Source organism: Oncorhynchus kisutch, linkage group LG13 (genome assembly GCF_002021735.2).
Source record: "Oncorhynchus kisutch isolate 150728-3 linkage group LG13, Okis_V2, whole genome shotgun sequence".
NCBI classification, from domain to species: Eukaryota; Metazoa; Chordata; class Actinopteri; order Salmoniformes; family Salmonidae; genus Oncorhynchus; species Oncorhynchus kisutch.
This window is the reverse complement of record NC_034186.2, coordinates 71103282-71119941: the sequence shown is the minus strand read 5'-3', so window position 1 is coordinate 71119941 and position 16660 is coordinate 71103282. Positions and strand designations below refer to the sequence as shown.

At 43.3% G+C, this 16660-nt stretch overlaps 3 protein-coding genes across 6 annotated transcripts in view; all 3 read left to right on the top strand.

The window, feature by feature from the left end:
* arhgef1 (Rho guanine nucleotide exchange factor (GEF) 1) overlaps positions 1-6453 on the top strand; it is a 52597-nt gene extending 46144 nt beyond the window's left edge. For all 4 annotated transcript variants that reach the window (XM_031787113.1, XM_031787111.1, XM_031787112.1 and 1 more), the window contains 4 exons: positions 960-1106; positions 1206-1468; positions 1847-1950; positions 2220-6453. In XM_031787113.1, the coding sequence (XP_031642973.1) occupies positions 960-1106; positions 1206-1468; positions 1847-1918 (482 nt within the window). In that variant the 3' untranslated portion in view covers positions 1919-1950; positions 2220-6453. The remainder of the gene's footprint in view (positions 1-959; positions 1107-1205; positions 1469-1846; positions 1951-2219) is intronic.
* Positions 6454-6521: 68 nt separating this feature from the next.
* LOC109881789 (B-cell antigen receptor complex-associated protein alpha chain) lies at positions 6522-11555 on the top strand. Its single transcript, XM_020473902.2, has 5 exons — positions 6522-6710; positions 9344-9694; positions 10310-10425; positions 10651-10713; positions 10851-11555. The coding sequence occupies exons 1-5, from the start codon at positions 6671-6673 to the stop codon at positions 10974-10976; spliced, it is 696 nt and encodes a 231-aa protein (XP_020329491.1). The 5' UTR covers positions 6522-6670; the 3' UTR covers positions 10977-11555.
* Positions 11556-12210: 655 nt separating this feature from the next.
* LOC109881762 (hormone-sensitive lipase-like) overlaps positions 12211-16660 on the top strand; it is a 39459-nt gene continuing 35009 nt past the window's right edge. The window contains exon 1 of the mRNA XM_020473873.2: positions 12211-12340. Coding sequence (XP_020329462.1) covers positions 12250-12340 — 91 coding nt within the window. The 5' untranslated portion in view covers positions 12211-12249. The remainder of the gene's footprint in view (positions 12341-16660) is intronic.

Sequence of the window (16660 nt, the reverse complement as noted above, 5' to 3'; positions counted from 1 at the left end):
ACTGCATTACTACCAAGACTGTTACTGTGTTACTACCAAGACTGTTGCTGTGTTTTTACTGTTACTGCATTACTACCAAGACTGTTACTGTGTTTTTACTGTTACTGTGTAACTGCCAAGACTGTTACTGCGTTACTACCAAGCCTGTTACTGTGTTACTGCCAAGACTGTTAATGCGTTACTACCAAGCCTGTTACCGTGTTACTACCAAGACTGTTGCTGTGTTTTTACTGTTACTGCATTACTACCAAGACTCTTACTGTGTTTTTACTGTTACTGCATTACTACCAAGACTGTTCCTGTGTCTTTACTGTTACTGCCAAGACTGTTACTGTGTTTTTACTGTTACTGCCAAGACTGTTCCTGTGTTTTTATTGTTACTGCATTACTACCAAGACTGTTCCTGTGTCTTTACTGTTACTGCCAAGACTGTTCCTGTGTTTTTATTGTTACTGCATTACTGCCAAGACTGTTACGGTGTCTTTACTGTTACTGCATTACTACCAAGACTGTTCCTGTGTCTTTACTGTTACTGCCAAGACTGTTCCTGTCTTTACTGTTACTGCCAAGACTGTTCCTGTCTTTACTGTTACTGCCAAGACTGTTCCTGTCTTTACTGTTACTGCCAAGACTGTTCCTGTCTTTACTGTTACTGCATTACTACCAAGACTGTTCCTGTGTCTTTACTGTTACTGCCAAGACTGTTCCTGTGTCTTTACTGTTACTGCCAAGACTGTTGCTGTGTCTTTACTGTTACTGCCAAGACTGTTGCTGTGTCTTTACTGTTACTGCATTACTACCAAGACTGTTCCTGTGTCTTTACTGTTACTACCAAGACTGTTCCTGTGTCTTTACTGTTACTGCCAAGACTGTTCCTGTGTCTTTACTGTTACTGCCAAGACTGTTCCTGTGTCTTTACTGTTACTGCCTTACTACCAAGACTGTTCCTGTGTCTATAGAACGAGATAAGGACAGCCTGATTGATGAGACGAAGTCTGTGGACTCTCGTCATTCTCTGATTGATTACCTCTCGGACAAAGGCTTCGACTTGATTGGCCACAGCAACAGTGATCAGGTGAAAGTGGCCAATAGCGCGTTAAACGAAGGTCAGTGGGTTTATTTGATTGGTCCAAGCGGTTACCATTTTCACTGATGTTCCTCTTACTGTCATGTCATACATCAACTCTTCCTGTCTCCTCCCACAGTCATGTTCCTCAAGAGACTATTGGTTGGCAGCATCAGCCTATCAGACGACTCACAGCCTAATGAGCAGAATGGAAGGGAGGGGCCAGACAGCCAGGACCAAGGACTGCAAGGGGAGGAGGGGGAGGGAGGAGGAGGAGAGGGTGGAGGGATGAAGATAGACGAGGAGGGAGGGATCAGTGCTCCTCTGGTTCTGTCCCAGGAGAGGATGGAGGAGGTGCGCCGGAAACTGCAGAGTCTGGAGGTACAGCTGAAGAGACTGCAGGTGAGAGAACGAGGGAAGGAAGGAAGGATAGCAGAAAGAGGATTGAGTAATGGGGTTGCAAAGGATGACTGAAGCATAAAAGGAGGGAGCCAAGTTTGACAGATGGGGACAAACAGCAGCATAGAAGAGAAAGATAGAGAAAATCACTTCACCAGGGCTTGTGCTGCTCTGCTGCTATTGTGACTGAAATGGCTATGTGAAATTGGAGTTCTGGGACAATGGCCTTTGTCTGCAGCTAGCTGTGTGATGTCACAAGGGAACCCACAAAAGGGAAAGAACATTATGAAAGGAAGGGATGGCGGAAACGGAGGGGTGAAGTGTGTGTGTGTGTGTGTGTGTGTGAGATTCAGCATTTAACTGTTGATCTTGCTCCATCAGAGTGTTGAGGAGGAGCACCACCGGCTGCAGCAGGCCCTGTCTAAGTTCTCCCTGGAGGGGGGCAACTTCTAGTGAGACGCACAGCGCCACCTTCAGGACACCAGGTAAACCTTCATATTCAAACCTTTATACTGATGTCTTGTGGGAGGAGTTTTCCTTTACCACTGATATAGGGTCAGATCTTTTATTATCCCACTAGTTAAGATAAGGGTTGGGGTTAGAGTAATCTGATTTTAGGTCTGTGGTTACCAACTTCTACCTCAGGCTCTGCAATGCCATGGGTATTAATACTAGAATTGTGTCAAGGATATGTTGTCTTCTCTAATCTCACCAACTCTTTTCTTTAACCTTGTCATCTCTTGGTCTTCCTCAGATCACTGTAAGTGCTGGATTGGAGTGCTCGAGTTGCTTTTGGAGGATTGATGAATGCGTCCTGGAATTTCCTATTTACTAAACACTCTGTGCTCCACTGCCATGCCTGAGCCCTTGTTAAAGATTTCCAGGGGGTCGCAGCCAACTGCGAGGCCCTTGCAAGGCAGAGGAGCACGGCTTTACGCAAAGTAGTTGAGTAATGCAATGTGGGAGGTGTGTTTGTGCGTGTTTGTGAACATGCTCGTATGTGCAAGTGCGTGAGCATGCGAGAGATGGGAGTTTTGCAAACAGGTGCCAAAGATTGGAGCAGTAGTTTGCTGTGAGAGAGATGCTGCCTGGGCTTATTGATTGTGAGCTTCTGCAACACACACACACACACACACACACACACACACACACACAACATATACTTCCCCCAGTGCATGTTCAGTAAATATATCTATCATTGCCAACTGTAGGGGTTTGGACTGTATAATAAACCCCCATGTATGCATGTAGAGAGAGATACTAGTGTCAGCCCTATAGAGGGCGATGTAGAGCTGTAGAACTAGACAGGAACATGCTCAGGGTTGTGAAATTCTGGTAACTTTTTTCTGGTAACCAAAATTCACAGGTTTTCCCCAAATCCTGGTTGGAAGATTCCTGTATTCAGGAGGGAATAAGGAGGAATTCTGGGAGTCGTTCAACCGGAGATTTCTGAAAAACCTGGGATTTTGGGGAAATTTTACTGAACATTTAGTAGGCCCCTATATCCAGTACATGCCAAAGTACAGCAGAGATGCACTTTTAAGTTAGTATAATCCAATTCAAGTGACCAACCACACTGAATTCCCAACATTGAATTTGCTAATATGTATTACTATTATTATTATTATTATTATAATATATGCCATTTAGCAGACGCTTTTATCCAAAGCGACTTAGTCATGCATGCATACATTTTTACATTTTACCCCAATTGTTGAGAAGATCTGCGTGTGTGTGTTTGTGTGTTACAGTGTTGTAGAAGCAAAATGGCCTTCTGGAGTTACTGTAATAGAGTCCTATTAGAACTGTAATTATGGCCCAAACATTCATCCAGTAGTATTTGAATTGATCATGTTGTTAGGGATATAGACGGTGTGTGTACTGCTTTTGACTTCAGCCGCCTCTCCTTTGGACCCCGCTACTGTGCTGGGCCGTGCGATAGAGGGATGGACAGATACACAGAGATGGGATGGACATTAGAGATGGAGGGATACAGTAAGAAAGAGAGGAGTAAGGGCGGAGAGGAGGCAGAAGGGGTTTTCCCTGGAAGACCAACTTGATTAGCAGCGTATTAGATGGTGATGGAGGTAGATGTAGGGAGAAGACTTGAAGTTCAGTGTTCAATGTGCTGTGGAATCGGTTATAGGGGCCTCCCGAGTGTGCTACTGTGCTAGCTGTGCTACTAGATATTCTGGGTTCGAGTCCAGGCTCTGTCACAGCCGGCCGTGACCGGGAGACCCATGGGGTGGTGCACAATTGGCCCGGCGTCGTCCGGGTTATGGGAGGGTTTGGCCGGCAGGGATGCTCTTGTCCCATCGTGCACCAGCGACTCCTGTGGCGGGCCGGGCGCAGTTCACACTGACACGGTCGTCAGGTGTACGGTATTTCCTCCGACACATTGGTGCGGCTGGCTTCCGGGTTAAGTGGAAATTGTGTCAAGAAGCAGTGCGGCTTGGTTGGGTTGTGTTTCGGAGGACGCACGGCTCTCGACCTTCGGCCTCTCCCAAATCCGTACGGGTGTTGCAGCAATGACACAAGACTGTAACTACCAATTGGATACCACGGAATTGGGGAGAAAAAGGGAGTAAAAAAAATCTGTAATAAAATGAAGAATCGGTTATAGACACAGTCAGTCAGACCCATACACACACTGATACTCACATTGCGTGGGAGCCCAGTGCAGTAACAATGGTCACACAGGAGCACGGTCATCACGCGTGTGATGTGACTGGAGTCGACTTCCTGACTATAGGGCTAGTAGCTTCTCCGTAAAGAAAAGGAGGGAGACAGAGGGAGACACAGTATTATATGCTGTATGATACATTTTATGGTAGCAATACCATTTTTTTTGGTGTTTTTTTTCAGGAGTTGATTGTAATTATTGTTATTATTTTGATGATTTAGAGTAGTGGCATTGAACTGTGGACTGGGAAACGGGACCAAAGAGAGACCCATGTACCTGTAGATCCTCATATGAGCTGTTTATACTGTCCCACTGCTTACTACTATAGGAGAAAGTCACTTCATGCTGATTGGAGAGTGATGCCTACAGTAAGCAGCCGTGGCTCTCTGCTTCTCCTGCATCCAAACTCCAGCGCCACATGTCGAGAAAACAACACAGTGGGTAGAAACGTAGAGGAGAGATAATGATATCTAAGCTTGTATGAAGACTGTATTGTGATACATCCATCCATGCTGCTGCCCCAGACTAATGAACAAGATTTAACTGGACACTTCACAATCACACTGCCGTTCAAATCCTCTCTTCATTACTACCATGTGTGAGCAGGGCTGCACTGTGTTGTTATAGACATGACTCACCTAGCGTCACTTTGATATTGACTGCACCACGTTTAGGGACAGCATGGGGTGGCGGTACAGTAAGATACAGAAGGATACTGAGATGAGACCCATCATTACTGCATTAAGCTACTGTTTCGATAGACCACTTCTGGAATGAAAAGAAGCGGGTCTGGGGAGTTCGGATGCAGGAATTGCAGGCGCGACTAGTCGTCACTCTCACCAGTGTTGGAATGACAGTTATCTTTCACGATCACTTTTGAATTATGCATTCTCGTTGTGGCCATAGCAACCGTTCCCTTACACCCTCCCCCAAATATGTAATTATGCAAATGTTATTGATAGTTCCTCTAAGAAGCAGAGGGCGTAGTTACAAGTTGTGTTGAAACTTCATTGCCTTTTTTTCTTTCACCCCCCACCCCTTTATTTTCTCGTGTTCCCCTCTTCATCACCAAGTCCACAATAATAGTCTCCATCTCTCCTTCATCCTGTCTTCCTTCTAGAAGTCGTAGAAATGTAGTCCTTACTACTCTCATCACCTTTTCTTATCTCACAATTTCACTGTACGTTGCGGTGTATTTTTATTTTATTTGCTTAAACGGGTCGGGAGGTTTTGTTTTTGTTGGTGATGTTTTGTTGAGAGGAACTTTTGTAATTATGTACTATGCAATTGGCAACAATGGGAGAAAGAGGAAGAGACTTGGATAGCTTTTGTTTGCCATATGTGAGACAACTCACTTGTATTATACGATACTAGATGGCAACAAGATGAGGTTAAAGAGATTATCTCTAACTTGGGCTTTTTCACCATTGAAGCACAGTAATGAGCAGGTTAAATCCTGTTATACCAGCTTAGGTTAATACCTCCACCACCACTGTAGTCTCAAGACTACTTGGCAAACGTGTGCTTACAATCCTCTCTCTCTTTCTCTCTCTTTCTTCCCTTTGCTTCCCCTCATGTATCCTATTTACAAATGCATAGTGGTCTAGTTTTATATGTATAAAATGTATTTATAGAGAAGGGTGCCAAGTTCTGATGGTCAAGCTTGTTTTTTCCCCCAAATGGCTCTCTAGTAAACAAACACGTTTGGTTGGGGAGATGTTTGGCTGTTAAGGTAGAACCATGAAATTAACGTAGAAAGAGTTGGGTGACCAACATCAAGTCTCCAGTTTCAAGTTTTAATGTCACAAGTACAGTGAAATGCCTTTCTTGCAATCTCTAAAGCAACATGCATTCTAGGTCTGGCCAGGAGGTTTTCCTAGTCAGGTCACATGGTCCGGAAACCCCCCTGGCCTTACTTCTAGGTAATCCAAGGTTTCAGATAGGTGGTTTGTGGCGGATTGACTGTAGGGTGGCTGTGTAAGTCCTGCAGTGTCCCCTGTAACTATGCTATCTCAGGGGTATGTATGTTACAAAGTGTATTGTGTGTGTTCACCTCAGCGACCACAAGGTTTGACCAGCGCCATGTTTGCACCAGCTAGCCAGCGCTTTGTATAGAACAGGGTCTGGTCTGTCGCACATGCATCCGCCACATGTATATCTATAAACAAATGAATATGCAAGATCTATACTGTGTATTTTGGCTTTGATTTCATTGTGTAAGAGCTTTTAATTGTATACTTCAGAAGAAATGAGGTACGTTTTGTTGTAATTTTCAGTTTTTTAATAAATGGGGAAGAAAAACCAACATTTTTGGGGTCTTTTACTGTTTTGAGTTCTAGAACACTGCAATCACTCAAGCATATATCCTGACACAGAGAGACCAACAAAAGAGGAAGGAAGGTTTATTCACAAGACAACTGGGTAGAAGTGTATAGCTGTGTTGAAAGGCACAACACTCAAAATAACAAAGGCTTTTTATAGTCTGCAACGACTGGCAACCAATATAAAACACAGTGAAGAGGATGGTGGTCGTGACATTCTTGTTCCTCTGCTTCTGGGCTGGTGAGTAAGGGGCTGCTAGGATATGCTGATAAACAATGCAGGGTAGTTAGTCTTTCAGTGCATATTCACCTTTATTTGAGAAGTTACATTACAGGTGGAGGATGAAGATGAGACCGAAGTGTAAAACTATGGCATTTGAGGGAATTAATATGAATAGGTTCAACATGCTTTGAACAGATTTCAACCCTTTAAACCATGCATTGTAACATTAAAACAATTTTCCTCATTGTATCCCTTGGAACATTAGATTATTTGGCTGTGAGTAATGTATCTGTTCTGCTCTAATGAACCGTATCTCCTACCAGAGCAGATGTTTGTGCAATCAAATTAAATTGTGTTTGTCACATGCGCTGAATACAACCGTGAAATGCTTGCTTACAAGCCCTTAACCAACAATGCAGTTAAGAAAAATACTAAAAGAAAAATAAGAAATAAAAGTAACAAATAATTAAAGTGCAGCAGTAAAATAATAGTGAGGGTATATACAGGGGGTAATGGTTATTTGAGGTAATATGTACATGTAGCTAGAGTTATTCAAGTCTGGGTAGCCAATTGATTAGATGTTCAGTATTCTTATGACTTAGGGATAGAAGCTGTTTAGAAGCCTCTTGGACCTAGATTTGGCACTCTGATACCGCTTGCCGTGCGGTAGCAGAGAGAACAGTCTGAGACTAGGGTGGCTAGAGTCTTTTGACAATTTTTAGGGCCTTCCTCTGACACTGCTTGGTATAGAGGTCCTGGATGGCAGGACGCCTGGCCCCGGTGATGTACTGATGTACACTCTGTAGTAGAGGTCGACCGATTATGGTTTTTCAATACCGATACCGATTATTGGAGGACCAAAAAAGCTGATGCCGATTAATCGGCTAAATTGTTTAATTTAAAAATGTATATATTTTTATGTATTTGTAATAATGACAATTACAGCAATACTGAATGAACACTTATTTTAACTTAATATAATACATCAAAATCAATTTAGCCTCAAGTAAATAATGAAAATTTTTCAATTTGGTTTAAATAATGCAAAAACAAAAGAAAGTAAAAGTGCAATATGTGCTATGTAAGAAAGCTAACATTTTAGTTCCTTGCTCAGAACATGAGAACATATGGAAGCTGGTGGTTCCTTTTAACATGAGTCTTCAATATTCCCAGGTAAGAAGTTTTAGGTTGTAGTTATTATAGGAATTATAGGACTATTTCCCTCTATACTATTTTTATTTTATTAACTGTTGACTATTGGATGTTCTTATAGTCACTTTAGTATTGCCAGTGTAACAGTATAGCTTCCGCCCCTCTCCTCACTCCTCCCTGGGCTCGAACCAGCAACACAAGGACAACAGCCACCACATCGAAGCAGCGTTACCCATGCAGAGCAAGGGAAACAACCACCCCAAGGCTCAGAGCGAGTAGCGCACGCGAACTAGCCAGCCATTTCACTTTGGTTACACCAGCCTCATCTCTGGAGTTGATAGGCTTGAAGTCATAAACAGCACAATGCTTGACGCACAACGAAGAGCTGCTGGCAAAACGCACGAGAGTGCTGTTTGAATGAATGCCTGCTTCTGCCTACCACCGCTCAGTCAGATACTTAGATACTTGTATGCTCAGTCAGATTATATGCAACGCAGGACACGCTAGATAATATCTAGTAATATCATTAACCATGTGTAGTTAACTAGTGATTATGATTGATTGTTTTTTATAAGATACATTTAATGTTAGCTAGCAACTTACCTTGACTTACTGCATTTGCGTAACAGGCAGTCTCCTTGTGGAGTGCAACTAGAGAGAAGCAGGTCATTATTGCGTTGGACTAGTTAACTGTAAGGTTGCAAGATTGGATCCCCCGAGCTGATCGAGGTGAAAATCTGTCGTTCTACCCTTGAATGAGGCAGATAACCCACCGTTTCTACGCCGTCATTGAAAATAAGAATGTGCTCTTAACTGACTTGCCAAGTTAAATAAAGATTAAGTAAAGGTGTAAAAAAAAATAATAATAATCAAATCGGCGCCCAAAAATACAGATTTCCGATTGTTATGAAAACTTGAAATCGGCCCTAATTAATTAGCCATTCCAATTAATCGGTCGACCTCTACTCTGTAGTGCCTTGTGGTCGGAGCCCGAGCAGTTGCCATACCAGGCAGTGATACAACCAGTCAAGATGCTCTCGATGGTGCAGCTGTAGAACCTTTTGAGGATCTGAGGACCCATGCCAAATCTTTTCAGTCTCCTGAGGGGGAATAGGGTTTTGTCGTGCCCTCATCACGACTATCTTGGTGTGCTTGGACCATGTTGGTGATGTGGACACCAAGGAACTTGAAGCTCTCAACTTGCTCTACTGCAGCCCCATCGATGAGAATGGAGTCGTGCTCGGTCCTCCTCTTCCTGTAGTCCACAATCATCACACACTAGAAACCATACCCTACACTTATAACTCTAAATAACCTGATGTTAAGAGACATAGTATTACAGCACTCTGGATTGTGTGGAGTTCTTCTACTTTGTAGGCTACTGTTACTTTTTATCATTGTCTTGGGCCAATAGTTGGACAGATATGCTGTCATTAACTAACCTTTGATCAGTGTGTTACGGATCAACCTCATCCTACTCCTGCTGCTCTGCCTTCTAGCAGGTGACCTCAGCCGTATCCAGGTTACTCAGGAGCCAGACAGGCCCTCTCTGAAGGTGCAGCTCTCTCACACTGCCTCCCTGCGCTGCTGCTACTCAGTCACAGGGGGAGCCGTGGACACCACCTGGGTCACCAGCCCCCACATGGTCAACGGCATTCTTCAGGGAGTGGACTGTAGAGACAACCGTGTGACAGTGGATGGGGGGAACCTGACGGCAGCAGGGGTCATGTGTCACACACTCATCCTGAGGGAGGTCCGTCTGAACGACACAGGGTTGTACCAGTGTTTCCTCAACCACAGCGCCCTGCGGCCCTCTGTATACACCCACGGCACCTTCCTGCATGTCTACAGTGAGTGTGGGTGTGTGTGAAGCCCTCACAGTAAGCACCCATGTCACCTTCCTTCAGGTCTTGTGTGTGTAACCCTCAAAAGCTTTAGCCTGGTCTGCACTCACAGTACTTTGTTGTACAGTATTTCTATTATGTGTGTGTCTGTACATGTGGGTGTCTGGGGGGTGGGGCCAAACCAGCTAAGCAATGCAGAATGCTTTGTGTTCCACAAATCCAGTTAACCACTGCCCAGTCCAGTAGAATGCAATCCACCTAAAGCACCTAGACTTAAGCCACCAGTGAATGGCTACATTGTGTAGTAATCCCTCTGATTTAATTCAAATGACCAATGTTGAAATGTTAAAGAAATGCTATGGTTCTAGTTTTTCCTGGGAAATTGTGTGTCATAAGGAGCATTGTTTAAAAAAAAAATTGCACTGCTAAACATACACTGGCTGTTTGTCTAATTTATCTCAAACTATTTTCCTCTGTCTTGCTGCAATCTGATGCATGGTACTCTGTCCATCCCCCCACTATCTCTCTTTCATGCACATCTAGCCTGCATCTCTTCCATGAAAGAGCAGCAGGTGAGTTCTACTCTGATGACCTTTATACGACCCCTCTCTCCTTGCTCAGGGCCGATGGTGAAGATTCTGGACATCAGTGAAAGCACCAAGAACAGCATCCTGACTGCTGAGGGAATGTTACTGATGGTGGCAGTGCTTCTGCATGGTACCATGATGCTCTGTAAGGTCAGTGAGCCAAGCAGGCCACCTTTTCTACTGCTAATGCTAGGCTACTAGATCTAATATTCCTAATTTGCTCTCATTCCAATATTGAATTTTGTCATTTGAAAACTGCTGTAACCAGAAGGACTAGTATGTATGGTAATCTTACTGTATGACTACAATGGGCTTTTTCACACCATTGGCCAAGATAATTATGTAATATGTCATCAACTTCCTCTGCTTTTTAAGACGAAGAAACTCAATCAACTGAAGAAGAAAAGGGTCAAAGAGGAAGAGGAGAATATCTATGAGGTGGGACTTGAATGAGATCCTCTGTCTTTCTGTCATAGTCACTGTTTTCACCATTCTTCAGTCAATCAAACAAGTTCTAGAAGAAGGGAAGAGGAAGTCAACCTATCATAACCTCCCTTACCTCAATCCATATCCAGGGTCTAAATCTGGAGGAATGCTGCTCCACATATGATCAGATCCAGCGCTCTCTGGTCCAGGGCCCCTACCAAGACGTGGGAAACATGATTATGGAGGAGGAGGAAATCCAACTGGAGAAGCCTTGAATGAGAGGGGGAAGGAAGGAGGGGGATGAAGAGAGAGGGTGGGAGAAGCCTTGAATGAGAGGGGGAAGGAAGGAGGGGGATGAAGAGAGAGGGTGGGAGAAGCCTTGAATGAGAGGGGGAAGGAAGGAGGGGGATGAAGAGAGAGGGTGGGAGAAGCCTTGAATGAGAGGGGGAAGGAAGGAGGGGGATGAAGAGAGAGGGTGGGAGAAGCCTTGAATGAGAGGGGGATTTGATAGGAATTAGATAGGAATTTTCTTAACTGCCCCCCCCCCCCCTCCTTATGTTTGAATTTATAGAGTTGATCTGCGTTTTCCTTGCAGCCTTTGCTTATATTTGAATCTAATTTCTTAGTGGACCAAAAAGACAGTAACCTACAATGTCAAAGGGCATTTTGCTTTCAATTTTGCCTTTCATTACCAATGCCGATACCTAACAACTTTATATTCATAAGATAATTTTTTTCTGCATGTTTGCATTTTCTATGCTTTGTGTCTGCATTGGCCAAATGTTTTTTTTCTCTCTCCAATCTCCATAATTCAAGGCCTGGATTGTGCTTTGTAAATAAAATTATAAAACTGATTGCCTTATGTTTTCATGTTTACATATTTAGCATTTTAGCTTCATGAAATGTATTTATTTGTCATATGTCCCTCGCACCCATACCGATGAGACTCGCTTGATGGAGTCGCGGAATCGTTATCCCATTTCTGGCACCACTGTAGCAAAATTGAGGGGTAGCACAACTGTGACTTGATCCAAGTCAGTCAAACACCTTACCATTACACCAAGAGGTTCTTGATAGGTCTCTAGCACAGGAGGTTGGTGGCACCTTATTTGGGGAGGATGAGCTTGTGGGAATATGTGGAATGGTATCATATACATTAAACACATGGTTTGATGCCATTCCATTTGCTCCATTCCAACCGTTATGAGCCGTCTTCCCCTCAGCAGCCTCCACTGGCGATGTTGTAGCTTGTAGGCAGCTGTTAAGCCGTCACTAGCCTACATACAATACATTAAGGTTTACCTCCCTGTGATGGGAATCCTACTGACAGACAGTACTGTACTATGTTTACCACAGATGATTATCTGGGAAAGCTTTTGGACATTGCAACGCAGCAAAGAGGGCGGCGTTTGTCGAACTGGAGCACGTTAATAGGCTCTAGGAATGCATTGCCAGCGCTGACTGGCTGCAGTTTTGGTTGTGGGTGTGGCTCTTTTTACATGTATGACTAAAAGATTTGAGGAGGCGCTGCGAAAATAGTGGGCGAAGATGGCGTCGGGAAAGAAGGGAGGCAACAACAGCAGCCTCGGAAAAGGTTTGAATGGAAGACGTTCGTCAAAACATAAAGAGGGGCCAATAGGTACGTTATTTACAGCAGTTAGACCTTTCGCTTTATTGGTTTTTGATAATGGCGGTTAAATTGTTAACTTAGGTTGCAAACCCCAACTCTTGTCTTTCTTCTAGCTAGCTAACTAGGATGCCAACGTTAGCTAAGTTACAGAAAGATTTAAGACGTGGGAAGTGATAACAGTCTAACATGTAACTTTATAATTACGTTTTCTGGGAACTTATATTATGTGATATGAGGTTTCCATTAAAATAGTTGTTTCGAAGTTAAACTTAGTAGCTAACGTTAGCAAGGGGGAAACTTTCACAACTCGTTTTATTTCATAATGTAGGTACTGTAACGCGCTATCTCGCTACAATGTACCAATGCAATGACTTGGAAATTGTAACAATTTCGCCCGAGTATTTGACGGTAACGTTAGTTAGAATGACCCTTGTATCTAATCGAAACCTCTAGTTACCTGTTATAGCGGCATCTTTCTTTAGCCCCTGTTGCTTACGCCCAGCTCATGTAGGCTGACGATGGCAACTGTCCACCTGATCAGGTTGTCAACTCAGATAACACAGCGGGGTATGTGCGGTTAGGGATTAACGTTGGTTGTGTGTTGAGAAACTGCACAATGCAACAGCAGCATCATTCAGTCAGACAGTTCTCCCACTGTAGCAAGCTTCTTTACTAGTATTTATTTAAACTAGCACTCTATTTAAAAACAACTGGATTAAATATGTCCAAGAGCCTTTCACAATAGTCTCTCACAAATAAACCATTTATCTGTAGGTATTTAATAGTGAGGTGAACGAACTTGTTATTATCTTCAGCAAACGTGCCTCTTGGATGAAAACTGGCACTAGACTGTTATTGTGGTGCAAAGAGACGTGTTATTATCCCTATCTGTTAAGCCCCTTTTTGAGTGATTCCAGATCATGAGCGAAGAGCCAGATGCATTCTGCAGGGGTAGGATTTCCTGCTTCCCATAGACATTTGAATTGCAAAAATACCTGTGGATTGGATTCCCACAACATTAACCACACATTTAGCCTATCCATCAAAATATACAGGTAATGGTGAATGTAGCCTAGTTGTCAACATGAGCTGCAGATTAGGTCTGACCTTAGCAATGACCTGTTGTATGAGATGTTGACTCAACTGTCAGTTGACTAGCCACCTGTAGTGCTAGACTTTCTTTCCTGGTCTGTCATCTGTCAGACAGTGTAGTAAAGGGCTGAGGGGAAACCGGTGAGACCACCAGGCATGCTTGGTTGTGAGGGGTGGAGAGGGGCTCATTGTTACTAACGTCCTGTTGTGAAGTTTGGCCACAACTGAAATAGTCTGGAGCAAGGGTCGCACCTTCCGACCCACCATGACAGGAAATACCCCCCCCCCCCACCCCCTTACACAGGCCAAGGAAGATGTAGCCTAGCCTTCACACTGTTTGAATGCTTCTTCACTTCAATTAGCAATGGAGCCTACTTTCTCCGTCTTAGCCTATTATTGGTACCATGACATTTTGGATGAAAGTGAACTTCTATGCTATCTAAAGTTAAAGAGCAGTGCGGTGTGCACCACCCATCACATCTCTAGGCCTAGATGACATCATGTAATGATCAATTAGGGTAACTTGCACATACTATAGGCTTTAGTATTCATATTAGTGGTTGAACTTTGCGCTGTAATGGTCGTCTTAGAATTCTGCACCCACACTCTGTAGACCCTCTGTATTTTGTTCAATTATGTGAGTCCACAGTGTTTAAATTAATACCTGACTATTTGAATATCATTAACATGCAACGTATTCAAAGAGCATAGGAGACACTAAATGGATGTCAAGTAGCCAATTATCTCTGCTATGGATACTGAGGTACCAAGTTTGGAAATACGAGCAGACATGGTTATTACTTTTAATGAGACTTTATTTTCAAGATTAACTTGTAAGCCTCTTCTATCTAGAATGTAGAAAGTAATTTCACTCTCTTTGCCTGCCTCCTTACTTTTCTCATTGTAACTGGGCTGAGAATGTACCTTTTTTTCTTTGAAGATAAGCTTATCAGGGAGGGTGCTAAAACATTCAGTTAACCTATCCTTACTCTCTATTCAGGCGATTCATCATGTTTGTCCTGCAGTCTATGGGATCATTAGGATGCCACCTCACCTTGCATTTTTCAGTTGAAAAGTGACTTTGTATGTATGTGGTTCCCTAAACATTCTGACAGCCTCTATAACCCCTCAGACTTCCTGGTGGGTCACTAAATTAACCAAAACAATATTAAGGCCTAGCCAGTCAGACTCAAGCTGCAATCCAGGAGAAATGAGCTGAGCTGCCACCCACCAACAAGAATTTGTTCCCAGTGTTTGGAAAGCACTGCTTACAACCAATCCAGCTGCTGCCCTGGCACGTACAGTGCACTCAACAATGAGGTTCAGGCCTGGAGCAGACTTAGACATTTCTCAAGATTGGTCTGGCCTACACACACACACACACACACACACACATCTCAGCATCCCTAAACAGTACACGTTCAAAGGTTCAGTATTACTGTTAAGACTTGAACACACATGTTCAGACAGTATGAGGTGTTTGTGGTGTAGTAAGTGTCTGTTTGCATGTGAGTGTGCAGTAGGCTGTAGATGAAGATCCCTTTATTGGTCTACTGTTCACAAGGTCACACTGAAATTTTACCTCTGCTCCCAACCTCGCCGAAAGACATGCAGGTTGAAGAGGTTGCAGCGGAGTGCTGCCACACTGGACACCCATGGAGCAGTTGTTGTGGGGGTGGGTTAAGTGACTTGCTCAAGGGGCGGCAGGGTAGCCTAGTGGTTAGAGTGTTGGACTAGTAACTGGAAGGTTGCAAGTTCAAACCCCCGAGCTGACATGGTACAAATCTGTCGTTCTGCCCCTGAACAGGCAGTTAACCCACTGTTCCTAGGCCGTCATTGAAAATAAGAATTTGTTCTTAACTGACTTGCCTAGTTAAACAAAGGTAAAAAAAAAAAAAAAAAAATGGGAAGGGCACAACGGCAGGCGGTTTTTATTTTATTTATTTCACCTTTATTTAACCAGGTAGGCCAGTTGAGAACAAGTTCTCATTTACAACTTTGACCTGGCCAAGATAAAGCATAGCAGTGTGAACAGACAACAACACAGAGGTACACATGGAATAAACAATAAACAAGTCAATAACACTGTAGAAAAAAAAGAGTATATACATTGTGTGCAAAAGGCATGAGGAGGTAGGCGAATAATTACAATTTAGCAGATTAACACTGGAGTGATAGGTAAATTGGGTGGGCTATTTACAGATGGACTATGTACAGTTGCAGTGATCGGTTAGCTGCTCAGATAGCAGATGTTTAAAGTTGGTGAGGGAGATAAAAAATAATATATATTTGTAATTTTTTTATTTTTTTCAATTCGTTCCAGTCACAGGCAGCAGAGAACTGGAAGGAAAGGCGGCCAAATGAGGTGTTGGCTTTAGGGATGATCAGTGAGATACACCTGCTGGAGTGCGTGCTACGGGTGGGTGTTCCCATCGTGACCAGTAAACTGAGATAAGGCGGAGCTTTACCTAGCATGGACTTGTAGATGACCTGGAGCCAGTGGGTCTGGCGACGAATATGTAGCGAGGACCAGCCGACTAGAGCATACAGGTCGCAGTGGTGGGTGGTATAAGGTGCTTTAGTAACAAAATGGATGGCACTGTGATAAACTGCATCCAGTTTCCTGAGTAGAGTATTGGAAGCTATTTTGTAGATGACATCGCCGAAGTCAAGGATCGGTAGGATAGTCAGTTTTACTAGGGTAAGTTTGGCGGCGTGAGTGAAGGAGGCTTTGTTGTGGAATAGAAAGCCGACTCTAGATTTGATATGTTTGATATGAGTCTGGAAGGAGAGTTTGCAGTCTAGCCAGACACCTAGGTACTTATAGATGTCCACATATTCTAGGTCGGAACCATCCAGGGTGGTGATGCTAGTCGGGCGTGCGGGTGCAGGCAGCGAATGGTTGAAAAGCATGCATTTGGTTTTACTAGCATTCAAGAGCATCTAGGATTTGAAATATATTGAGACAAGTTAGACAGTAACCTGTAGCAAAATATAACTCAATTGATTGAACATGAAATGTATTTCAATATAATTGAAATATCACTATAGTCTACGGTTTATATTTTAATGCAGTCCTCTAGGTTTTAATTTTGTCACTTGTTCGTATCAATTGCATAGACATTGGCAACTTTGTATTTGTGGTCATTATAGCCTTAAAATGCTTTTGGGGTGTGTCATTTAAATCATGACCAAGAAAATGTAAGATATTTGGCTACAGAAGCTATTTCTTACTGA

Bases quoted from the DNA above. Each gene is read 5' to 3' on its own strand.
- LOC109881789 (XM_020473902.2), top strand. From the start codon at position 6,671: ATGGTGGTCGTGACATTCTTGTTCCTCTGCTTCTGGGCTG. The intron at 10,426-10,650 runs GTCAGTGAGCCA...CTGCTTTTTAAG, and splicing joins GTACCATGATGCTCTGTAAG to ACGAAGAAACTCAATCAACT. The intron at 10,714-10,850 runs GTGGGACTTGAA...ATCCATATCCAG, and splicing joins AAGAGGAGAATATCTATGAG to GGTCTAAATCTGGAGGAATG.